This window comes from Musa acuminata, chromosome BXJ3-9, assembly GCF_036884655.1.
Source record: "Musa acuminata AAA Group cultivar baxijiao chromosome BXJ3-9, Cavendish_Baxijiao_AAA, whole genome shotgun sequence".
NCBI lineage: Eukaryota > Viridiplantae > Streptophyta > Magnoliopsida > Zingiberales > Musaceae > Musa > Musa acuminata.
Window position 1 is genome coordinate 11,566,538 of NC_088357.1, and position 27,196 is coordinate 11,593,733.

Consider the following 27,196-nt stretch of genomic DNA (forward strand, 5'->3'; position numbering starts at 1 on the left):
TGTTTTATTGCGAGGCCTTATTGTTTTCACCATATCACTTTCGTCTTTTTTCCTCTCGAACATCTTTAACATCAACAAGGTCAATCTCATTATTGTCTACGACTATCAACAAGAAGGGAGTGAAAGGAGAACGAGGCCTTGCAAAGGGGGAGGCTATTATGATAAGACGATGAGACGAAAGCTACATAGTCAACCTAATGCGATCACCCTACTAGGCAATTTGCAAAGGTTTCAAATATAACATTTATATTAATACAATCAACCTAAAAAGATAATGTCTTCTTCTTAATTATTCATAATTTTAAAAATATTAAATTATTATAGCAAACAACAAAATTTATTTTTTTATCTTCTTTTCGATCTTGATTCAACGCATTTCATCATGTCTGTTTTTTCCTCTCTTTTTTTTTGTCATTTAAAGTCAACTCCGATGATTAAGATGAGAAAAAGAAAAAGAAAAAAATTATACACAAACGATGAAAAGAATTTATTAAAATTAAATTATAAATTAAATTAAATTTATTTATTTATATAAAAAAAAGATAAATCAGAAATATTAAAAGTTTTTAAGATAAAATAATAAAAAGAGATTATAAATAGTAATATACAAATTAAAAGTGAGGTGGACATTATTGGGAAAAGGCTCAAAATGTGGGATTTTTCATGGAAACCATCCTAGAACATATAGGCGTTAATTCGAAGTAATAGTAACATAAATCACAAGATCGTAGGCCGTGTTCGATGGACAAATCCTGGTTGCTCCATGTTAAATGATATAATAATTTTTAAAATTCCTTATATCACTAATGCTTGAAATTGTTTGAAAAGCTAGTAATGCATTGGGTATCAGGAAGTTTCGTTCAAATTGACGATGGGTAGAAATGTAGGACATCCACACGTCAATTCAAGGGACAGGATGGCTCCATGTAATCCAACAAAATTAAGTAACCATTCTTTCAAGTTAATTTTCTATCACAATCAACGCCACTATCAGGCGCTGCCATTTGCATCATAAATTGCACTTTGACTAGTTAAACTATAGACTGCTATTTCCTATCGATACGCCATTCTCTTTGTCGAATGTCATTTTCCTTGGCGTATACTAAGGAGATATCTTACTATCGTAGGTACAAAATATATTTCCAATCGTCATGAAAGAATACGTGGTGGGGTCCCTAGCATCTTCCACTATACATTATAATTAAATTATCTAAAAGTTTACACACATGATACAAACCAAAAATATTCGCTCCCTTTAGACTAAGAATCCTCCCGTTAAATTGATTTAGCAGTGTTCCACACAAGTTGATGACCAAAACCAAGTTTCTAGTGTTGTTCATTGGCTTTATTCATGCAAATTATTTGCTTAAGAGTGATGCATATTACTGATATATATATATATATATATATATATATATATATATATATATATATATATATATATATATATATATATATCTCACCCTGGCTTACCTCTTCTGCCAAAGACGCTTCTGATTGAAATTTCTGACTTGTTATACCGTGAGTGTTCTTCTCAATCAAAAGCCTGCCAGACCAGCAACAATATGTGAGATAAGTGGATCCAAGAAGCATGGCTACCATTATCTAGAGCATAAAAGTTCCTGCGGGAGAATGCATCACACACACCTCAAAGCCCAGTGGGTCAGATCAAGGTTCGCTTGAACTCAATGTCTTGATAATTCATGCTTATCAATCACATCAAAGATTTTATAATGAAACATATTAACTCGTTTAATAGTGAGGCGAAACAAGATAAAGATCATTCACATGATGCATTTGTCATAAGAAGAAACTCCTGACTCGTGCAAGCAACTAGTTTCTTGCATTATGAAACTAGTTTTAGGAAGTTTTTGTAGTATAGCTCGTGTGCTAAGATATATTAACATCATCAAGTTCGAGTTGGGCTACCGTCATATTGATTGCATTGATCACATCCATCTTTCCTCTGCTCACAGCTTCATCCATTGGAGTCCTCTCATGGCTGCCAAACGGCCATGGAAGCAAGCAAAAGCAACATTGTGAAAGAACCAAAGTAGATTCCAGGTCAATCTCTCTATAAAAGAATGTATTTCTAGAAGGTGGCACTAAATTTACCTGTTTAGCAAACTTACGCTAGCTCCCCCCTGGATCAAAAGTTTGACTACCTGGTGGGGTTTTTTTTTTTGGTTTCATTTACAAAATGTTATTGATCAGTGGTCAACAATAATAAACTAGAAAGATCAATAATCACCAAATAGGAATCCCTTACCTCTATGTGTCCATTGAGGCAAGCCCAATGAAGTGGTGAATTCTTTTCAGAGTTCAAAGCATTCAAATCCTGCTTCATGGAGGCATCCTCATTAAAAAAGAAAAAAGAAAGAAGCATGCCATCAAGCTCCAAAAGAAATAGGCATTACAATTCTGAACAAATTGGTGCCCATGTTTGTGTGTAAACTTAATGTTAAATACTTGACAGATTGTAATTGACCAATAGTTTATTCATCCTAGATCTAATCAAACATGGTAAGTGACAGCAATAGCAAACTCTAATAATGCTAATTGAGCCAAAACCTTCATAGTTCAAACATAGTGACTAAGAAAACGTGATATCGAAATAAGCTCTCGCATTTACTATCCAAATAAGCTCCCACAATGTGATATCCAAATAATGCTAATAAGCTCTCACAACTACGTGATAAGGCATTCATGCATCATCTTCAGTAATAAGCAAAATGATGAATTTTTTACTAGAGATTTTTAATAGAATGAAAAAAGATGATTGGGACTCATAATTTAATTGAAGAAATGAAATTTAAAAAAAAACAGAGAACTCGTAGCTGCTGAATATTAACATACTACTCAAAAAGATAAAGATTACTTTTTAAAATAAATAAAGACAGCAGTCAACATTAGTAGTGACAAGTTTATTAGTTATGGTAATTCGTAATCAGAAATTTCGGATACTACTACTCACTGCTCCGTTCTGAATAAGATATTCGACAATTTCAAGATGCCCATTAGCAGCGGCCATATGAAGAGCTGAAAATTCATTTTAGAGAAACAAAGTTACTCCAGGAGAACATCAAGCAGAACAGTACCAAGACAAGAAGTTTGATTTTCATAGCAATGAAACAAAATATTGAAGATGCCATATACAATGATGGAAGTCAAATATTAGGAAAACCAGAACCATGACTCTCACAATAGTGAAAAATTAGGAGTGAGGATCTTGACAAAAGGTACACATCATTTTTAACTAATCACCGAAAAATTTTATAGTCATCCATGGTCTATGTTCAGAAAAGGACTAAAATATGTGTCATAGAAGAACAATGGTTCAATTTTAGAGGGCCTGCAGAGAAATAGGAGAAAAATACATGAGATTTTCCATTTTAAATGGGCCCTATCCAAACTTATGCCACTCCCACAATTAACAAACCAATCAGAAATCAAGTTAGATTCAATGTATCTGTAACAAAATTTTACGACATAATCTAACATATTAAAGTTTTGTAGAGAGAAGTCAGACATAATCCAGTTTCAGCAGATTGGACTAGCAGATTAGCAGAGCTTCATGATGAGACTATAGCCTCTATGTACAAAACTGATTAATCATTGCAGATCTAAATAGGCAAACTTTGAAGCAGGAAATACCCATAAGAGTTGCTCAAGAAATATTACTGCAACCAAAAAGCCAGTGAGGAGAAACAAAGAAGTCGTCTGACTTAGCTCGAACCAACCAGGAGGATAAGAGAATCCCAACTAAACCATGGCAACTAGTGGCATAATTTCTCTTAGGATGAACCAAAGAGTCAATAAGACTAATTACAAAAAGCTAAAGCAGAATAGCACACAACAGGTAGAAAACACAACCATTGTGGAATATCCTTTCATTATGATCATCTATTCATTATTGATGTCATAAACAAAGCCCAAAGATATAGCAGCACAAATGATGCACTTGGTCTCAAAATTCTAGGAAGCCTTAGAGCATCAGTACAGGTGATGCACGGTGCAAGCTTGGATACCAACTCAATGCCTACAAGCAACAGATATTGTGACACTAAATCAATCTCTTTCAGATTTAACTATTTTCCTTTTATATGTAAGCTCTGATAAAAATTTAGATGTTTTGAGAATTTTTAGGTTGGGAACATTTGTATAGCATAACTTTTGAACTTCATGTTCGCAAATATATTAATGTAGTCATACTTGTGTATGTCTATCATGATTTTGCAAGATGCAACCACTTACAGATGGTCTATTTTCAGTTTTGTTTACAGGTCTCATTTCATTTTTTCTTCCCAAAAGACACATTTTTCTTCATTTCAAGTGAAGTAATGTAATGACCCATCTACTCTCACCTGGTATGAGTCCCCACATCTACCACCTCTCACCACTGATCTCTCTTGTTATTGACATGGTGCTCATCTGAGAACCCGGTTCTCATAACTTCCATCACAACTCTGTTTATCACATATTACTATTAAGATGCTCCACTGGACATGAGCTATGAAGTATTAACTAAAAGCTATTGCCAGTGATGTACTCTACCACTAAACATAAGCCTCATAATCCTTCATTCCTTTTCAGCATTGTTCTTACCTCGAGTATTGATTAGAATGAGGCTGAGAAGTGTATAATTTGCAATTCTAGGTATATGGAAAATACAGTCATATATGTAGAATTTATGGGGGCAAAAATCTAGCCAACACTAGACAAGTGCTTCACAAAATAATCCCCAAGAAAACTTCAACCTGAGAAAACTAAGATCTTCATACTATCTTCAACATATGGATAACATGTAAATATACATACACATGTGAAGAACATTGTCTATGTTTGGCAACATATTTACATTTTTAATATGCATTCGGAGTGAATCTACAGTTGTAAAATGCTTTGAGTGTTTGATAAACAATAGATGAAAACTGTATTTTAAATGTGAATTAGCATAAGTGTTGTTTGGTAAAATTGTATTTCAAAAGTCTATTAAATATTATATAACAAATTTACCCTTTTAATGTTTTTAATATCTATTCAAAAATGAATACATATTTTTTATTTAAATTAATAAGTAAATAAATAAATGAATGTATGTAATCTTACAAAAAAATTTGTATGACGAAACATATAATACATAAAAAATATAATCATATGAATAATGTAAAATAATTTTTGAAAATAAATAAATAAAGTTTCACCTTATAGACGACAAATCATGTTCGTTTGTCATTAAATCATGTTGACAATTTTCTGATTTTAAATAATATCACAGGGTACTTTGGAAATTTGAAGAATTACATTAGCATTCCACAAATACAGAAATGCTAATGCTATCCTAAGGTAGCATCCACATTTGAGCATTTACAATACAGTATCCAAACCAAATGTGATTTGAAAAAAATTTACCAAACATCAATTCACATTTGAAATATGCATTAGGCCCTCAATACATATTTCAAATGTGTTCCCAACCACACTCATTACATTCAAGCAACTTGAACACTACAACCGAAGTTGTTGATTGACTAATATTTGATGAGAAAATGTAGAATTTAATTATATGATTGTTTAAAACAACTTTATGTGATTCGAATTCTTATACAACTATTCTTTAGATTCTTATAAAATGTTGGCCTTTTAGAGGCAAAATAATACTTTATAGTTGTTTGACTGTTTAATTAGTAAATGAAGTTGGCTTAAATTCAAAAGTAAAAATAAACAGCTAACATAAGGAACATTGCATGAGAGCTGTAGTTAGAGTTTTGCAGTTTAAGGACAATCTGTCTTCAGGTTGTACTGCACCTCAATGTGCTTAGGTACAGAAGGAATTTAACCAAAATTACCTTCTTTTCTTAATCCTTTCACATTTCATTTATCATATTGAGTAGGATCCACTTCAAAAGATCAACCCATTTGATTATACCAAGATAATTTTACAATCCAAGATTATGGCAATTGAACAGAAGTGATATAGCAAAGAAGGCCAAACATATTTAATACTCTACAAATCTACAAATAAATGAATCAAGCTTACACACTGGTTCCTCGACTTTTTTGCCACAAAAATTGAACATTGGATGCTACTGGTAGATCTTTAAAGGAAGCAAGGCACACAATAAACTTGTAGGATCCATCTTAATAAATAAAAGAGCTGTTTGATGGTTCCAGTATCACAGATCAAGTGTTGTGCTATGTCGAGGTTTCGAGAGTAAACCTACAAGAACTGGATACATGTTCAATGAGGAGCCTTTTAGTCTTTCCTGCAGACTCATCCTAGAAAGCAACCAACCCCTCGGGCACCTGTGTATAATTGGTTCTCTAACCCACAGAGAGAACTTTTGGTTACTAAGTCTCTTTGAAATATGCCAATAGGTATATTTACATTTTGTAACATAGAAATTTATATCAAACAACTTTTATGTTCATGAACATAATCTTCAACTCCTACTAGTTATGGATAAAGAAAATGAACTAAGACCGTCGTTACCATCAATCACAAAAGTATAAACAGAAAGGTAAAGTCAACACTTTTCATATTAACCAATCAAAAACATTTTAAACTTGAATTAAAGATCACACCTGTTCTTCCTTGAGAATCTCTGGAATTAGGAGAAATGCCCACCGAAAGTATGCTTACCAAATCTTCCAAGTCATCATATCTAGCAGCCTGCTACAATAAAAAAAAAATGCTCTGTTAATTATCTTCTGCAGCAGAAACAAAGTGCCATCTTCCGCAAAAAGAAAGTAACTTACTAATAAACTCAACAAAGTGCTGACGACGATTAGAACAAAAGTATATATATCTTTAAGGTGAGAAAGATAAGAGCTATACAACTTCAAAAAACAAAATGACGGCAAGAATACATAGTTCCATATTAAGCACATGGTTAGTATCTTCAATTTGAATTGTTTTAACAAAAGATCTTATGACGCAATATATATTTATCAAGAAAACAGCCATGACAGAGTTAAAAGTCTGAAAAGTTAATATCAAACAGTACCAGATTGTTTGTTGTGAGATAATTGTTGTTAATATGCAATGACTAACTAAACATAAGATGAAAGCATAAAGATTTTGAGCTATCAAATGTTTATATGCCCAAATGCTTACATGAGATTTTTTGTTATATTACACCAGTGATTTCAATAAGCACTCGAGCGCTCACCTAGGCGCTCGGGCGAGGCGAGGCGAGGCCCGAGCGCCTCGCTTCATTTCCAGGTGGCGCGCTTCAAAGAGCCTGGGGGCTCGCCCGAGCCCAGGCACTGGGCGCTTCGGGCGAGCACCTAGCGCCTCGGACGAGCACCTAGCGCCTCGGACGTTTTTGGACCTTGGCGCCTAGCGCTTTTTAAATCATTGTATTACACAGATTCTATATCATGCAAGTTTAGTTTAGACCCTCTGTCTAAACCATCGAACCTCTCATAACTAAAACCACATAAGATCTACCCTATCCAATCATGCGTCAGAGAGGATTTGACCTTTTATAGATTTTATTGTGTATGCTTAGTTTAGACCCTATGTCTAAAACATGAAACCTCTCATAACTAAAACCAAATTAGATTGACACTAACCATTCATGTGTCCGCTAATTTTTGGCCTTTTGTGCAATCATAAGAAGTTGCAATCAAGGTATCATGTTATTATCTGAATCAATGTTTGCAATACAGTATCGTACCATCCAGTACGAGCGGTACATACCGGTCCACCAACAGACCGGCACACGGCCTGCCTGCTACCAGGTGGTATCAGGCATTTGGCCTCGTATCGGGCGATACAGGACTGTACCGGGCAGTAACTGTTGAAATTCAACCATTACCAACCTGTACTGGTTGATTTCGACCATTACCGACCTGAACCGAGTGGTAACGATCTGTCACGGACAAACTTTGAAACAGGATGTTTGATATAATGCTTATGCATGTCCGTGTCTTTTGGTTTGTTCGTGCTCTGAACAGCATGTAGAGGGACTGCCGAAGGCTAAGAGTCCCCTTGTAGGCTTGTAAATAAAGGTTGTGTCATGTGGACACGCGTGAGAGATCTTCGGTCTGTAATGGACCATTTTACCCCTTTGTTGTGCAACTGTTCGGTGCTTGTTAAGCCTGTCTGTAATTTGCATTGTCAATGAAGTGTTTCCTGGATTGTTTGCTTGTGAATCCCGAGCGAGGCGCTCATTCTAACCCGTTTTCTCTTTTGTAGGTCCTAAGGGACCGTGGGGAGGTTTCGGGGGAGGCTGACCTTTGCGGACGGACACGCAAGGGTGCCGCACGACTTAGGCAAAACCAGCTAAGTCCGTGACAGTTGGTATCAGAGCGGGACAAGCACTCATAGAAACACTTGGCATGCAAACGTGGGGGACCTTGCGGGGCTGCGTTGAGGGCAGCAAGCATGCGCGACCGTTTTGGGTAAAACGGACATGGAGATGTAGGGAAAGGAGTCGCTCAGAGGAGCGGGCATCTGAGAGTGGCATTCAGAGGAATGGCCAACCCTTTGCGCAAGAGGCACCACGAGGACAAACGAGCTGAGAGGAATTTGAAGCACACAAAGGTTGGGATGGCTGAGTTTGAGTTACGGCTCAACGTTGACAACAACACTTGATGGTGCTCAAAGCAAGCAAAGCGCTTGGCAAAAGGTTGAGACCATGTAAGGTGGAATGAGTTGTTCGGCGACCGAAAGAGTTGTGCAAAGCTCACAGAGGTGAGGGGAATTGCTAACTCAAAGAATTTGGTACTCATGCAAGGGCTTGTATGCGGACGACGGACTGTTCGTGGCCATCCCAAAGCGACCGGAACTCGGCGCCATGGAGCAGTGAAACTTTCTCTTCGGCATGCGAAGGATACATCCATAGGAGGCTGAAGTGTGCAGCAAGTTCAGCATGTTGCTAGGCCTTGAGGGGCGCAGTGGGGGCTGTATTGACGTGGAGTCGCAATCTAGCAAGTGCATTTGCAGAGGCAGAACAATGCGCAGTTTGTTCAGCAAATTGGAGTAGTCCAAGGGGATGGTGGTCTCCGAATCGAAGAGAAATGTTGCTCCAACGGGATAGATATCCAGGAGGGATAAATCCCGGCACTCCAGAGGGAGAATCATGTGCAACGGACCGCACATGTTGAGGAGGAGTACCTCAACAAATAACACTTCATGAAGCTCAACGGACTGAGCGAGCGGCGAGGAGTCGTCGCATGATCTCGCTTGAGAGAATGCATTGGTGGATGCATTGCGAGATCAAGTGGGGGAGCGACCAAAAGCAACAGAAATGAAGGCACACTGGGAGTCGATATGGAGATCGGACTCAAGGGAGGGCTGACCCGTGGAATGGTGGGCGCGAGGACCACTATCAACTCAATGCAGAAACGAGGAGCGGAGCAACTTGGGTGTAACTTGGCGAAGTACCCAAGCCGTATGAAGTGAGCCGGCATAGAAGATGGAACATGGAGCGGAGGCGCACAGCTTTCCTTGGACAGAGGTCAAGGACATGAACTCTTGTAGAGGCAAGAGCAGGATCATGTTGTTCCATGGGTCTTTCTTTCTGATGGAGCGGACTCATCCAGCATGGTGCCAAAGACGAAGGGAGCTTCTGGGCACATGCACCTTATCTCGGAGAAGCATTTGACGGAGGAACCAAGGCGACTCAACTTGCGGAGGCGAAGTTCAGTTCAGAAGGCCTTGGCACGGGGCAAGAGGACGCAGAGGCGGGTACTCTTGAAGAATATGCCACAGTGTTGCTATGAAGTTGCTTGAAGGGAGCGGTGCGCAGCGGAGATTGTGCTGGTAGGGGCAGAGGCCCAGGATCCAGACAATGGTACACCAATTGCAGCGAAGTCGGTGGACTTCGGGAGCTACTAGGCGACGGACTGTCCTAGAGCGGTGCACAGCGGAGATTGTGCTGGTAGGGGCAGAGGCCCAGGATCCAGACAATGGTGCACTAACTGCAGCGAAGTCGGTGGACTTCGGGAGCTACTAGGCGACGGACTGTCCTAGAGCGGTGCTTCATCTAGGTGTGACCCAAGAGTGGGTGGATGAAGGTCGATTGCCAAAGGAGCGAACAAAGTCGAAAGTGGAGGAGACCCTGCGATGTATTGGCAGAGGCCACACATGGAGGGTTCACAATTCGAGTTCACCCCACAAGGATCAGAATGCAATGGAGATATCACCAGGAGGCGACATGGTGCAGCGGATCGTGGTGGAATAGTTCGCGGCAATGCGATAGACACGAACCCGTGAGGGACTGGATCATATGGAGATATGATCGGGAGCTACTGGAAGCTCCACTTCGGTGAACAACACGACGGTAAGAAGCGCTATGGATTCAAGGAGTGAAGGTCATGGTACCGCAGAGGCGGGTCTTCCGTGCGTGCATCGAATCTTGCATCGGGTGAAAGCCTTGGTCATCAGCATATGGGGGCTGTGTTCCACCAAGGGAGAAGTTCGAATGCAAGGACCAGCAAGTCCCGTGAGGGACTTGATCATGCGGAGGTATGATCGAAGCAGCTGGAGAGTTGGACTGCTCCAGAGCTTTATTCGCTTAAGGGAGCCCGACAAGTCAGAGGACAAGGTCGAGTAAGCGGACGTTGCTACCAAGGAAGCTAAGGAGAACAGAATCGGTGCAAACTCTACAACATGATGGCAGAGGCCGTGCATGGGAGTTGTAGTCTGTCTTTCCGTCGACCAAGGAGATCTGCTTGGAGAACACAGAGGTGTTGAAGTAGGGGGTCGAAAAGGGCGAGGAAGCGACGACGAGTCCAGAGGGACTTAGCTACCCAAAATCAAGCGTCAGTTAGAATGGAGGTGGACTCGGAGGAGTGCCACAGAGACATTTCTACTGATCGTGAAGAAAAGGGATGCAGAGGCGAAGCGACGGATAGTAGGGCCATGGGCATGACAGCGCCATGGTACCGCAGAGGCGGGACTTCCGTGAAAGTCATTGATCCCTTGCTCTCATGGAGGAGAGCGCTTGGTCGTGAAAGGGGCCGAGGAGGTGGAGTACGCAGAGGCAAACTTCATGTACTGAGACAAGGCTGAAGGGCGGAGGCCAAGGAACTTCGTAAGACCGGTGTCAACGTGCTTCTCATCAAGACAGCCGAAAGTGAAGGACTTCGGGTCATGCAAGAGTGCACGACCAAGGAACGAAGCAGGCAGTACGCGGTGCTGTACCTTTGCTACTCAGTGGAGTAGGCGGCAGGGTTGATGGAGAAGACAGTACAATCCCAGAGGCGACCAAATCTATCAGTGAATTACTCCAAGTTGGGGTGAAAACTTCCGGCATTCCAGAAGTTCGATGGCATTGAGAAGGCGAATCACAGTAACTAACTCAATGTAAGGAGTGCAAACACTTCAAGTGCTTCAGAAGTGTGAGCAAAGAGCAGGCGAAGACCAGTAACCAGCTCGATGCATGAAGTACAACCTCGAGGAGGCGGGCGAAGTCAAGTAACTCTTGCCTTCTCAACCATTAAGAGAATGGGCGAAACCGAGTACCCCTATTCTCTTATCTATCCAGCAGAGGAGCTCTGCACAGGTTCAAAGACCCTTCGAAGATAATGGAAGATAATAGTTGTCAAATCCTCACCAACGGTGATCAGTGCTACTGAGAGTAGATTGTCCGCTTCATTTCCCAACGAAATGTCAATCGAAAGCGGAAGTGATGCGAACCTACTTGGAGGTGACAACTAAACGAAAGAAGAGTCAATGGACAAATTTTGTGGAGGAAGGACCCAAAACTTCAGAAGTTTGCGAGAGGATGCTCGTTAAAGCTCCAACAAGCATCCACCCAGTTCAAGCAGCATGTGGAATTTTGAGAGACTGGCGCAGTAAGGATGGTCTTTTCCTTCATTTGGAGGATCCGCAGGAACCAATAAGGATCAACACAACTCAACCAACCCCACACCAGAGTCAGAGTCATTGGTGAGTTGAAGCAGCATGGCGGATCAAAGGTTCGACTACTCAAAAACAACAGCGAAGAGCAGTTGGGAGCCAAGAGGCGCATTGCACCTGGAGCAGAAGATCGAAGAATCAGCAAAGGCAAGCAGTTGCAGTGTTGACAAAGGCTTCGACGAGGACGTCGAAGGAATAAGTGGGGGAGAATGTCACGGACAAACTTTGAAACAGGATGTTTGATGTAATGCTTATGTATGTCCGTGTCTTTTGGTTTGTTCGTGCTCTGAACAGCATGTAGAGGGACTGCCGAAGGCTAAGAGTCCCCTTGTAGGCTTGTAAATAAAGGTTGTGTCATGTGGACACGCGTGAGAGATCTTCGGTCTGTAATGGACCATTTTACCCCTTTGTTGTGCAACTGTTCGGAGCTTGTTAAGCCTGTCTGTAATTTGCATTGTCAATGAAGTGTTTCCTGGATTGTTTGCTTGTGAATCCCGAGCGAGGCGCTCGTTCTAACCCGTTTTCTCTTTTGTAGGTCCTAAGGGACCGTGGGGAGGTTTCGGGGGAGGCTGACCTTTGCGGACGGACACGCAAGGGTGCCGCACGACTTAGGCAAAACCAGCTAAGTCCGTGACAGATCGGTAACAATGTTCCAACGGTCAATTTGACTGTTGGAGGCCTCCTTAAGGGGTTTTAATCTCTTTCCTCCCCTCTATTTCAATCTATTTCACTCTCACACTCTCTTAACTCTCTCAAACTCATTTTTTTCTCGCGTTCTCTCTCTTATTCTTACATTTTCACTCTTATAAACTCAATAAAGCAACGAATTGTGAATTGAATCAAATTTAAGAGGCTAATTTGGAAGGATTAAGAGGAACTTTTTAATAAGAGATATGTATATCTACACATGTGATTACTTAATTCATTTGAATCTTAAAATTTAAGTTGTATACAAAATAATCTAACAATTCAAATATTTTTTTTGTAGACAATTCAATATTAACGGAAGGACGTTTCAGTATGAACCGAAATTGCGAGCCTTACACAAGGCTACTCCTCAAAGCCCAAAAAGGAGAGTTTTATGCTCATTTTAGGCGTACCGCTCAATACGCCCTGGCGTACCACTCGATATGCCGTATCGTACCATACCGTACCGTGCAAAGCTCGGTACATTGGTATAGCATGAGATTAAAAACCTCGATCTGAATATCCTAATTTATTACAGTTATCTGATCTAAGGTTTCAAACTGTTCAGCATGGACCCAAGTCAGAAAGACTACAATGAAAAATGGCACAGATTAATTTATCCGGGCAATTATAAACAAATGAAACTAAACTGTAATAACTGGTTCTTAGTTCATTTGACCTAGATGCTCAAATCCCAATAAATCCATACTGATCACCGTAGACAATTCTTAATCACTATGGGTTGTGATCTTGACTAAGTTTATAGTATCTTTTAGCTAGAAATGTTTTTCTTTTATAAGTTCCTTAATTTTCCAGTTCTATTGTGCATTACTTAATTTTTTTTATTTACGAATCACAAACATCTGGAACATATTATTCAAGCAACATCGAGCAAACACTTACTGGACAGGATAAGAAAAACACTTTCAGATTGCTAGCTGTCTCTCGGAACATATGTGATTGCAGTCTATTAATCTCTGGGATACAAAGGCTTAACATATAACCATGGCTACATTTTGGTTATAGCAATCTACTAATTTCCCAAGCATACATCCTTGACAGCTCCTATGTGATTCCAGTCTACCCTCTCAATGTTTCGGGCTTTGGTCAAACTAAAAGACGTCATACTTCCACCATTGTGGCAGATCTTTTATGGGCATACAGCAAGCCGGTAGGAGCGTTGTTGATCCATATTTTCTTTTCAGCTGCAGCCCCAGCCACCACTCATCCCTTCCATGACTCGAACTTCAACTGGGTACATGGGCAAAACCAAGCACTTGGAAATTACAAGATTAGTGCCTAACCACTATTAATTAGCACCTTGGCCTCCTGTGTGGACGAGGAACTCCCCGTCCCGTGCGTCATGATTATTTACTACTGATATTTGCTTTAGTCATGATTAGTGCCTAACCGCTATTACTGATTTCTGGGAAGGAAAAAAAAGATCCAGTGACGAGAACAAGCGGGCAAAGAAGCCAGCAAGCTTATTTGTGGGGAGGACGAAGGTTCGACAATAATCCCAAGAGGTATAGAGCGCGAGAGGAGTTAAGACAGGTGGATTTATACATCGGAGGTGCCAGAGCTACATACCCTACATACCTGGTTACATTTCTTTCTAATATTACCTGTCTAGTTCTAATATTACTAGACAGGTGGACGTGCTCGCCGGTGGCCACCTCCCAGCGGCGGTCCAGGTCGTCCTCCTCGACGATGCCCCGGTGGTGTTTCAGCAGGCGCACCGCCCCGTTCGCGAAACGCTCCATCCCGGCCTACGTTTTCGGCAAGAAGAGTCAAATCAAGAGACACCGTGCATGCACGAATCGAAAAGAACAAGGTGAAGAAAGAGGAATTGGCGATCAATGGGAGGGGAACTGACGGCGACGGAAGGGCCGGGGTTCCATCCGGGCATGGCGAGGAAGGCAGAGACGGAACCGACGGAGGCCGGGTCGGCAGTGGTCGCCACCAGCGTCACCATCACTGCAGCTGCGCGGCTGGGTCTAGATCTCCTGCGGAGGATGGGGAGGAGGGAAGCGGGCGTTCTTAGCAGGAACCGATGGCGTCCGACGCACAGACTTCGCATCTCTTGCTGACCTGATCAAGACGCGCGCGACGGACGAGATTGAGAAGCGGGACAGAATGGACGGTTCTGGAGCGACCCGTAATAAAGCTTTCCTCTTCCATGTTCAAACGTTACGCTGCGTGTCGACTTGGCATTCCAGCAGGTACATGCATGCATCGAATGCATGAATTGGCCAGAACTATAAAATTGATTGGGTAAAGTACATCATGTACACGAATGCATTGCATGCATGAACTGTAAAATTGATTGGGCAAATTCCAGATTTAAGCCTTTCCTGGTAGTTCAGCAATGAGCGTTAGTTGATTGGGTACTTCGATTCAGATGTCTATAACCGGATCTGAACTATCGTGATGTTTAGTGTTCAATCAAACAGCTTCGATGTGAGTGGGGCTCAAGAATGTGAATTTGGGATCCTGCAATTAGGGTTTTACTTTCTCTTTTACTTTTGATTACTCTGTTATTAGCAACATTGTTTCATTCTTCTTTTGACACTCCATCAGGATACTTGAGATTGAATATAACTGGGTTATTTGAAGCGTTTCTCACTGTGTCATATAGATTTGTGCATTTAGCATCAAGCATGTTATATACAGACAACTAATAAAAATTTGATAATGGCAGGTTATGATTCACTATGCTTACAATTGGGTTGTTCATTTGACATGTATATTTCTTTCTGACAATCTACCTTCGTCTGTGATCGGGTGGGACTTCATGTTATCGTGGTGTTCTTCCTTTTACTTCTCTTTTCACAAGGATAGATTTTATCTTTATTTAATTAGGCATTCATGTGATTATTACACGTTGCACTGTGAAGACGTGGAAAGAAGTTTGGCTATGGGAAACTTGGGAAGGAGCCAACTGTTGAGACAAGCTTTCTGCCCTGATAGGAATGTTATATATGTGTAGTTGAATTTGCTGTGTTTTTTTTCTTTCAGCAGCTGAAAAGAAACTTTGTTTTACTGATTGCTTAGCTTATGACTTTGCGTTTGTGGCAACGATGATTTTTCAGGGAGAGAGAAGCAGAGGAACAAGCAGAACGAGAACGATTATGACGTCAATGGCTACATGAGCAGGAATTGATTAAAAGTATTCAGAAACTTATACGGCCATGTAGTTTCTGCTTATGTAGTCACTAGTTAGTGATCATGTAGTCAGGGGGCTGGGGGAGCGCGGCGCCGAAGTCATCTCCTCCTCCCCTCGTCGGCCGTCGGATGGTTAACTTAAAGAGTAGGAGGGGGAGGGAGAGTGAGTAGGCGGTTTGTGACGACGAGTGCGGGTCTTCTTGGTGCCCCAGGAAGGTATGCCAGCGAGGAAGGATAAGTTGCTAGGCGATTTATGACAAAGTGTGCGGGGCTTCTTGGTGCTCCAGCTAGGCATGCCGGCGAGGAGGGATAAGTTGCTGCGGGAATCGTTGGAGAGGTCACACAGAATGGCAGCCACCTTGAGTTCCTCGTCGGTCGGTGGCTCATTCGGCTGTGACATCTCCTGCAGTCGGCGGAGGCTGGTGGAGGTGGGAACTGCAAGCCGGAGAAAGGCTCTGGCGGGACTTTATAGAGTTGGCTGGAGTTGCTTCCTAGACGTCGTGACCAAGTGGCATCAGTTTTAGTGGATTGGTTAAATTTAGTCCCTTTCCAAAAGTTTATCAGGATCTTGCATGATGTTAACGTGAGATCAGTTGAGTCGTGCGTCATGTATATAGTTTTTAAGATAAAATAATAAAAAGAGATTATAAATAGTAATATACAAATTAAAAGTGAGGTGGACATTATTGGGAAAAGGCTCAAAATGTGGGATTTTTCATGGAAACCATCCTAGAACATATAGGCGTTAATTCGAAGTAATAGTAACATAAATCACAAGATCGTAGGCCGTGTTCGATGGACAAATCCTGGTTGCTCCATGTTAAATGATATAATAATTTTTAAAATTCCTTATATCACTAATGCTTGAAATTGTTTGAAAAGCTAGTAATGCATTGGGTATCAGGAAGTTTCGTTCAAATTGACGATGGGTAGAAATGTAGGACATCCACACGTCAATTCAAGGGACAGGATGGCTCCATGTAATCCAACAAAATTAAGTAACCATTCTTTCAAGTTAATTTTCTATCACAATCAACGCCACTATCAGGCGCTGCCATTTGCATCATAAATTGCACTTTGACTAGTTAAACTATAGACTGCTATTTCCTATCGATACGCCATTCTCTTTGTCGAATGTCATTTTCCTTGGCGTATACTAAGGAGATATCTTACTATCGTAGGTACAAAATATATTTCCAATCGTCATGAAAGAATACGTGGTGGGGTCCCTAGCATCTTCCACTATACATTATAATTAAATTATCTAAAAGTTTACACACATGATACAAACCAAAAATATTCGCTCCCTTTAGACTAAGAATCCTCCCGTTAAATTGATTTAGCAGTGTTCCACACAAGTTGATGACCAAAACCAAGTTTCTAGTGTTGTTCATTGGCTTTATTCATGCAAATTATTTGCTTAAGAGTGATGCATATTACTGATATATATATATATATATATATATATATATATATATATATATATATATATATATATATATATCTCACCCTGGCTTACCTCTTCTGCCAAAGACGCTTCTGATTGAAATTTCTGACTTGTTATACCGTGAGTGTTCTTCTCAATCAAAAGCCTGCCAGACCAGCAACAATATGTGAGATAAGTGGATCCAAGAAGCATGGCTACCATTATCTAGAGCATAAAAGTTCCTGCGGGAGAATGCATCACACACACCTCAAAGCCCAGTGGGTCAGATCAAGGTTCGCTTGAACTCAATGTCTTGATAATTCATGCTTATCAATCACATCAAAGATTTTATAATGAAACATATTAACTCGTTTAATAGTGAGGCGAAACAAGATAAAGATCATTCACATGATGCATTTGTCATAAGAAGAAACTCCTGACTCGTGCAAGCAACTAGTTTCTTGCATTATGAAACTAGTTTTAGGAAGTTTTTGTAGTATAGCTCGTGTGCTAAGATATATTAACATCATCAAGTTCGAGTTGGGCTACCGTCATATTGATTGCATTGATCACATCCATCTTTCCTCTGCTCACAGCTTCATCCATTGGAGTCCTCTCATGGCTGCCAAACGGCCATGGAAGCAAGCAAAAGCAACATTGTGAAAGAACCAAAGTAGATTCCAGGTCAATCTCTCTATAAAAGAATGTATTTCTAGAAGGTGGCACTAAATTTACCTGTTTAGCAAACTTACGCTAGCTCCCCCCTGGATCAAAAGTTTGACTACCTGGTGGGGTTTTTTTTTTTGGTTTCATTTACAAAATGTTATTGATCAGTGGTCAACAATAATAAACTAGAAAGATCAATAATCACCAAATAGGAATCCCTTACCTCTATGTGTCCATTGAGGCAAGCCCAATGAAGTGGTGAATTCTTTTCAGAGTTCAAAGCATTCAAATCCTGCTTCATGGAGGCATCCTCATTAAAAAAGAAAAAAGAAAGAAGCATGCCATCAAGCTCCAAAAGAAATAGGCATTACAATTCTGAACAAATTGGTGCCCATGTTTGTGTGTAAACTTAATGTTAAATACTTGACAGATTGTAATTGACCAATAGTTTATTCATCCTAGATCTAATCAAACATGGTAAGTGACAGCAATAGCAAACTCTAATAATGCTAATTGAGCCAAAACCTTCATAGTTCAAACATAGTGACTAAGAAAACGTGATATCGAAATAAGCTCTCGCATTTACTATCCAAATAAGCTCCCACAATGTGATATCCAAATAATGCTAATAAGCTCTCACAACTACGTGATAAGGCATTCATGCATCATCTTCAGTAATAAGCAAAATGATGAATTTTTTACTAGAGATTTTTAATAGAATGAAAAAAGATGATTGGGACTCATAATTTAATTGAAGAAATGAAATTAAAAAAAAAACAGAGAACTCGTAGCTGCTGAATATTAACATACTACTCAAAAAGATAAAGATTACTTTTTAAAATAAATAAAGACAGCAGTCAACATTAGTAGTGACAAGTTTATTAGTTATGGTAATTCGTAATCAGAAATTTCGGATACTACTACTCACTGCTCCGTTCTGAATAAGATATTCGACAATTTCAAGATGCCCATTAGCAGCGGCCATATGAAGAGCTGAAAATTCATTTTAGAGAAACAAAGTTACTCCAGGAGAACATCAAGCAGAACAGTACCAAGACAAGAAGTTTGATTTTCATAGCAATGAAACAAAATATTGAAGATGCCATATACAATGATGGAAGTCAAATATTAGGAAAACCAGAACCATGACTCTCACAATAGTGAAAAATTAGGAGTGAGGATCTTGACAAAAGGTACACATCATTTTTAACTAATCACCGAAAAATTTTATAGTCATCCATGGTCTATGTTCAGAAAAGGACTAAAATATGTGTCATAGAAGAACAATGGTTCAATTTTAGAGGGCCTGCAGAGAAATAGGAGAAAAATACATGAGATTTTCCATTTTAAATGGGCCCTATCCAAACTTATGCCACTCCCACAATTAACAAACCAATCAGAAATCAAGTTAGATTCAATGTATCTGTAACAAAATTTTACGACATAATCTAACATATTAAAGTTTTGTAGAGAGAAGTCAGACATAATCCAGTTTCAGCAGATTGGACTAGCAGATTAGCAGAGCTTCATGATGAGACTATAGCCTCTATGTACAAAACTGATTAATCATTGCAGATCTAAATAGGCAAACTTTGAAGCAGGAAATACCCATAAGAGTTGCTCAAGAAATATTACTGCAACCAAAAAGCCAGTGAGGAGAAACAAAGAAGTCGTCTGACTTAGCTCGAACCAACCAGGAGGATAAGAGAATCCCAACTAAACCATGGCAACTAGTGGCATAATTTCTCTTAGGATGAACCAAAGAGTCAATAAGACTAATTACAAAAAGCTAAAGCAGAATAGCACACAACAGGTAGAAAACACAACCATTGTGGAATATCCTTTCATTATGATCATCTATTCATTATTGATGTCATAAACAAAGCCCAAAGATATAGCAGCACAAATGATGCACTTGGTCTCAAAATTCTAGGAAGCCTTAGAGCATCAGTACAGGTGATGCACGGTGCAAGCTTGGATACCAACTCAATGCCTACAAGCAACAGATATTGTGACACTAAATCAATCTCTTTCAGATTTAACTATTTTCCTTTTATATGTAAGCTCTGATAAAAATTTAGATGTTTTGAGAATTTTTAGGTTGGGAACATTTGTATAGCATAACTTTTGAACTTCATGTTCGCAAATATATTAATGTAGTCATACTTGTGTATGTCTATCATGATTTTGCAAGATGCAACCACTTACAGATGGTCTATTTTCAGTTTTGTTTACAGGTCTCATTTCATTTTTTCTTCCCAAAAGACACATTTTTCTTCATTTCAAGTGAAGTAATGTAATGACCCATCTACTCTCACCTGGTATGAGTCCCCACATCTACCACCTCTCACCACTGATCTCTCTTGTTATTGACATGGTGCTCATCTGAGAACCCGGTTCTCATAACTTCCATCACAACTCTGTTTATCACATATTACTATTAAGATGCTCCACTGGACATGAGCTATGAAGTATTAACTAAAAGCTATTGCCAGTGATGTACTCTACCACTAAACATAAGCCTCATAATCCTTCATTCCTTTTCAGCATTGTTCTTACCTCGAGTATTGATTAGAATGAGGCTGAGAAGTGTATAATTTGCAATTCTAGGTATATGGAAAATACAGTCATATATGTAGAATTTATGGGGGCAAAAATCTAGCCAACACTAGACAAGTGCTTCACAAAATAATCCCCAAGAAAACTTCAACCTGAGAAAACTAAGATCTTCATACTATCTTCAACATATGGATAACATGTAAATATACATACACATGTGAAGAACATTGTCTATGTTTGGCAACATATTTACATTTTTAATATGCATTCGGAGTGAATCTACAGTTGTAAAATGCTTTGAGTGTTTGATAAACAATAGATGAAAACTGTATTTTAAATGTGAATTAGCATAAGTGTTGTTTGGTAAAATTGTATTTCAAAAGTCTATTAAATATTATATAACAAATTTACCCTTTTAATGTTTTTAATATCTATTCAAAAATGAATACATATTTTTTATTTAAATTAATAAGTAAATAAATAAATGAATGTATGTAATCTTACAAAAAAATTTGTATGACGAAACATATAATACATAAAAAATATAATCATATGAATAATGTAAAATAATTTTTGAAAATAAATAAATAAAGTTTCACCTTATAGACGACAAATCATGTTCGTTTGTCATTAAATCATGTTGACAATTTTCTGATTTTAAATAATATCACAGGGTACTTTGGAAATTTGAAGAATTACATTAGCATTCCACAAATACAGAAATGCTAATGCTATCCTAAGGTAGCATCCACATTTGAGCATTTACAATACAGTATCCAAACCAAATGTGATTTGAAAAAAATTTACCAAACATCAATTCACATTTGAAATATGCATTAGGCCCTCAATACATATTTCAAATGTGTTCCCAACCACACTCATTACATTCAAGCAACTTGAACACTACAACCGAAGTTGTTGATTGACTAATATTTGATGAGAAAATGTAGAATTTAATTATATGATTGTTTAAAACAACTTTATGTGATTCGAATTCTTATACAACTATTCTTTAGATTCTTATAAAATGTTGGCCTTTTAGAGGCAAAATAATACTTTATAGTTGTTTGACTGTTTAATTAGTAAATGAAGTTGGCTTAAATTCAAAAGTAAAAATAAACAGCTAACATAAGGAACATTGCATGAGAGCTGTAGTTAGAGTTTTGCAGTTTAAGGACAATCTGTCTTCAGGTTGTACTGCACCTCAATGTGCTTAGGTACAGAAGGAATTTAACCAAAATTACCTTCTTTTCTTAATCCTTTCACATTTCATTTATCATATTGAGTAGGATCCACTTCAAAAGATCAACCCATTTGATTATACCAAGATAATTTTACAATCCAAGATTATGGCAATTGAACAGAAGTGATATAGCAAAGAAGGCCAAACATATTTAATACTCTACAAATCTACAAATAAATGAATCAAGCTTACACACTGGTTCCTCGACTTTTTTGCCACAAAAATTGAACATTGGATGCTACTGGTAGATCTTTAAAGGAAGCAAGGCACACAATAAACTTGTAGGATCCATCTTAATAAATAAAAGAGCTGTTTGATGGCTCCAGTATCACAGATCAAGTGTTGTGCTATGTCGAGGTTTCGAGAGTAAACCTACAAGAACTGGATACATGTTCAATGAGGAGCCTTTTAGTCTTTCCTGCAGACTCATCCTAGAAAGCAACCAACCCCTCGGGCACCTGTGTATAATTGGTTCTCTAACCCACAGAGAGAACTTTTGGTTACTAAGTCTCTTTGAAATATGCCAATAGGTATATTTACATTTTGTAACATAGAAATTTATATCAAACAACTTTTATGTTCATGAACATAATCTTCAACTCCTACTAGTTATGGATAAAGAAAATGAACTAAGACCGTCGTTACCATCAATCACAAAAGTATAAACAGAAAGGTAAAGTCAACACTTTTCATATTAACCAATCAAAAACATTTTAAACTTGAATTAAAGATCACACCTGTTCTTCCTTGAGAATCTCTGGAATTAGGAGAAATGCCCACCGAAAGTATGCTTACCAAATCTTCCAAGTCATCATATCTAGCAGCCTGCTACAATAAAAAAAAAATGCTCTGTTAATTATCTTCTGCAGCAGAAACAAAGTGCCATCTTCCGCAAAAAGAAAGTAACTTACTAATAAACTCAACAAAGTGCTGACGACGATTAGAACAAAAGTATATATATCTTTAAGGTGAGAAAGATAAGAGCTATACAACTTCAAAAAACAAAATGACGGCAAGAATACATAGTTCCATATTAAGCACATGGTTAGTATCTTCAATTTGAATTGTTTTAACAAAAGATCTTATGACGCAATATATATTTATCAAGAAAACAGCCATGACAGAGTTAAAAGTCTGAAAAGTTAATATCAAACAGTACCAGATTGTTTGTTGTGAGATAATTGTTGTTAATATGCAATGACTAACTAAACATAAGATGAAAGCATAAAGATTTTGAGCTATCAAATGTTTATATGCCCAAATGCTTACATGAGATTTTTTGTTATATTACACCAGTGATTTCAATAAGCACTCGGGCGCTCACCTAGGCGCTCGGGCGAGGCGAGGCGAGGCCCGAGCGCCTCGCTTCATTTCCAGGTGGCGCGCTTCAAAGAGGTGCCGCCTGGGGGCTCGCCCGAGCCCAGGCACCGGGCGCTTCGGGCGAGCACCTAGCGCCTCGGACGTTTTTGGACCTTGGCGCCTAGCGCTTTTTAAATCATTGTATTACACAGATTCTATATCATGCAAGTTTAGTTTAGACCCTCTGTCTAAACCATCGAACCTCTCATAACTAAAACCACATAAGATCTACCCTATCCAATCATGCGTCAGAGAGGATTTGACCTTTTATAGATTTTATTGTGTATGCTTAGCTTAGACCCTATGTCTAAAACATGAAACCTCTCATAACTAAAACCAAATTAGATTGACACTAACCATTCATGTGTCCGCTAATTTTTGGCCTTTTGTGCAATCATAAGAAGTTGCAATCAAGGTATCATGTTATTATCTGAATCAATGTTTGCAATACAGTATCGTACCATCCAGTACGAGCGGTACATACCGGTCCACCAACAGACCGGCACACGGCCTGCCTGCTACCAGGTGGTATCAGGCATTTGGCCTCGTATCGGGCGATACAGGACTGTACCGGGCAGTAACTGTTGAAATTCAACCATTACCAACCTGTATTGGTTGATTTCGACCATTACCGACCTGAACCGAGTGGTAACGATCGGTAACAATGTTCCAACGGTCAATTTGACTGTTGGAGGCCTCCTTAAGGGGTTTTAATCTCTTTCCTCCCCTCTATTTCACTCTCACACTCTCTTAACTCTCTCAAACTCATTTTTTTCTCGTGTTCTCTCTCTTATTCTTACATTTTCACTCTTATAAACTCAATAAAGCAACGAATTGTGAATTGAATCAAATTTAAGAGGCTAATTTGGAAGGATTAAGAGGAACTTTTTAATAAGAGATATGTATATCTACACATGTGATTACTTAATTCATTTGAATCTTAAAATTTAAGTTGTATACAAAATAATCTAACAATTCAAATATTTTTTTTGTAGACAATTCAATATTAACGGAAGGACGTTTCAGTATGAACCGAAATTGCGAGCCTTACACAAGGCTACTCCTCAAAGCCCAAAAAGGAGAGTTTTATGCTCATTTTAGGCGTACCGCTCAATACGCCCTGGCGTACCACTCGATATGTCGTATCGTACCATACCGTACCGTGCAAAGCTCGGTACATTGGTATAGCATGAGATTAAAAACCTCAATCTGAATATCCTAATTTATTACAGTTATCTGATCTAAGGTTTCAAACTGTTCAGCATGGACCCAAGTCAGAAAGACTACAATGAAAAATGGCACAGATTAATTTATCCGGGCAATTCTAAACAAATGAAACTAAACTGTAATAACTGGTTCTTAGTTCATTTGACCTAGATGCTCAAATCCCAATAAATCCATACTGATCACCGTAGACAATTCTTAATCACTATGGGTTGTGATCTTGACTAAGTTTATAGTATCTTTTAGCTAGAAATGTTTTTCTTTTATAAGTTCCTTAATTTTCCAGTTCTATTGTGCATTACTTAATTTTTTTAGTGTTATTTGATTTTTTTACTCTTCTAAACTTTTATTCCATTGTTATACAACATGCCAATTCAATAATCTAGTCTAGCTGGTGGTGATTCCATTTCTAAAAGCTATTAGCAATCAGCAAATTTAATCTAAAGCCTTGAACCTTAGACGACCACTGGAGACCAAAAAATCCCACCATTATCAAGCCACTAGAATATATGAACGTTGAGACAATTAAATGGCAACTGAATCAATCCTAAGGTCATAGCCAGGACTACTCAGTCTACTATGATGTGATATATACTAAAGCATTTAGTGAATTCACAATGTGAATCATAGTTATTTCATGCTTGGCGTCCTTCAGAACTAGAGTCGGTTCCATATTGCGCTTCACCAGAATAGGTGATCAATTGGTTCACCATGTCTCTTTAAAGGAGTGCCAACTGTTTCATGTCATCGTAAAATTGATTGATCTTTCTACTTTAAACACAAAGGGATAATCCACAAATATTGGTGATCAATTGGTCCAACATGTCTCTTTAAAGGAGTGCCACCAACAATTTCATGTCATCATAAAATGGATTGATCTCTATACTGCAAACACCAAGGAATAATCCACAGATATGATCAGGCTCCAGTGCAGCCTCGAAAGTCAAGAGAGTGCCTTTGTGATCCATACTAGTCATAAATTGCAAAGGCAGAAAACAAAAATTTGTGTTTAGCAAGTTCTTTCTCACAAAGATTTTATGGCATGTAATGACAAAAGGATCATTGCAACCTAAAAGATAGTATGTCATAAAAGAAAAGATACAATGTGCCAAATGATAAGTTTAGGCTCCATTTGGAATAGACAATTAGTTAGTGCACAGTGAACAGATTATGAGAAGTGATTAATTTTTAAGTAAATAGAAGAAAATAAAAGAACTAATATATAAATTGTTTCCAATGGCAATTTTCCTATATTTGAGGACAGAAATAGTACATCATAAACTATTGACTAAGAAAAAATCAAAATGATATCAATATGAAACCATAACTGGATAGGGATAAATCAAAATAGGCAATTTTGCTTGCGAAGAGGATATTAATGTATTGGCCAGAAGTAAATGAGATGGGTATTCAACAAACTAGAGTTCAATTGAGCAAACTCAGGAACGATTCAACAGTTCAGATTTGGCATTAAGCCTGCTATTGCTTATTCTTACTTGATTTTTAAAACTAAGATTTTTGCACTACCCATCCAAATTACTCATCGATTGAAATGACCAACTCTTTTAATAAATTCACCTGCTGTTTTTGCTTTTCCTTTATGTATCTTATAATGCTCATCAGTGATTTATTTTCGTTGATATGAAGCCTGTTACTCTGGTTTTATTGCTGCAGTTAATTAATAGTCACAAGTTCCTTCAAGTACATAGTAAATTATGCTTATGTCAATTTTGTATGTAATTTACTCGAACTAAAATGCATTCACATATGACCTACCCACAAAAAGATCTTCAGTTATTCTTACTAGTCATCAGCTTCATTTTCTAAATGAACAAGCGTGATTTTAGCAATATATGCATCATGTGGATGACAAAAGCATGTGAGATGCACTGTTCAGACAACAGCTTGATCACTGTAACCTGATCTCTGGTAGAGTTTTACCATACTTGTGTCATGAACATACTCTTCTTTTTTTTATTTCATATGACAATCAGACCAAAAGAAACAAAAAACCCTTTGATGGTTTGAACTCTCTTAAAGGCCATTCACATACATCACGATCCACACTGTCCAAGTTAACTTCATTCCTTATGACATAGAGATCCCTTATCAACTAAACCACAAAAAGATACCCTAGAAACAATAATCGACACCGAAGTCAGGTTACAAGATGAAAATTACTGCCCTAAATACACAAAAAGGTGAAAATCGTAACAAACATAATGACAGAGAAATTGCATCCAATGTGTTCGACGAAACGCCTCAAATGGCAAGAAGAGATGAAAGCAAAGTTTAAGAACAGAGAGTGGAGGAAAAGTGACCTCAAGCAAGGCCTGGACTTGGTCGGCCGTCACCTCGCCGGCGGTTGACTGTTGTGCGGGCGTGTCCGTCGCCGTGCCCATGAAACCTCACTTCCCCTCGCAGCACAACAGATGGCAGGAACGAGGCGGCTGCTGCTGCTGATATACCTATCCACTGACGACCGACAGGGATTATATAGAAAACAGGTCTAAGCTCACTGCTCTGTGACCTATGATACGATGACCGGAAGAGAAGAGGGCCGGAGTTGGACTTCGAGCTTCCCTTGGATGCTTGTGATCAGAATATCGAAGGCGGGGCAGAGGAAGGACGCAGAAGGCCCAGCTGGTCTCCCCAGAATGCATAGAAGTGGAAGAAAGGCGCAGGAAAGCAGCATTAAAGAAAGATCTAAATGAGCTTTAAAGAGAGGCGGCGAGAGCCACGGATTCCAAGGCCGTGCAACGACGATACCCTAATTTTAATTAGGGGTAAATAAATATTTTTACTATATAAAGAAGCTTACGGTTAGCCATAAGAGAAGGAGAGAGCCGTTCGGGTGATCATCAGGAAAGATCAAAGGGATCCCATTCCTTTTGTTTGTCTATCTTTCATAAAATATTTTATTAGGAAGAAAACCTTTTTATTATATCTGAAAGGCCACATTTCGATATTATCCACGTGGACCTAAACAAAACAG

The 27,196-nt window shown here is 38.8% G+C and overlaps 2 protein-coding genes across 6 annotated transcripts; both read right to left on the minus strand.

Annotated features, from left to right (window-relative positions):
* Positions 1-1,663: 1,663 nt before the first annotated feature.
* LOC135650192 (uncharacterized) lies at positions 1,664-14,692 on the minus strand. 4 transcript variants are annotated; one of them, XM_065169403.1, is made up of 7 exons: positions 14,436-14,690; positions 14,185-14,328; positions 6,586-6,676; positions 2,975-3,039; positions 2,270-2,356; positions 2,116-2,165; positions 1,664-2,002 (listed from the first exon to the last, which is right to left on the minus strand). In XM_065169403.1, exons 1-7 carry the CDS (start codon positions 14,637-14,639, stop codon positions 1,891-1,893), a joined length of 753 nt encoding a protein of 250 aa, XP_065025475.1. In that variant the 5' UTR covers positions 14,640-14,690; the 3' UTR covers positions 1,664-1,890. The 4 variants fall into 4 exon arrangements, with proteins under 4 accessions (XP_065025475.1, XP_065025476.1, XP_065025477.1 ...); XM_065169404.1 differs by having other exon boundaries at positions 6,586-6,673; positions 14,436-14,689; XM_065169405.1 differs by having other exon boundaries at positions 2,270-2,338; positions 14,436-14,683.
* Positions 14,693-17,433: 2,741 nt separating this feature from the next.
* On the minus strand, positions 17,434-27,082 carry LOC103973901 (ankyrin repeat domain-containing protein 2A). 2 transcript variants are annotated; one of them, XM_009388574.3, is made up of 6 exons: positions 26,523-27,082; positions 22,356-22,443; positions 18,745-18,809; positions 18,040-18,108; positions 17,886-17,935; positions 17,434-17,772 (listed from the first exon to the last, which is right to left on the minus strand). In XM_009388574.3, the coding sequence occupies exons 1-6, from the start codon at positions 26,601-26,603 to the stop codon at positions 17,661-17,663; spliced, it is 465 nt and encodes a 154-aa protein (XP_009386849.1). In that variant the 5' UTR covers positions 26,604-27,082; the 3' UTR covers positions 17,434-17,660. The 2 variants fall into 2 exon arrangements, with proteins under 2 accessions (XP_009386849.1, XP_009386848.1); XM_009388573.3 differs by having other exon boundaries at positions 18,040-18,126; positions 26,523-26,976.
* Positions 27,083-27,196: the final 114 nt, after the last annotated feature.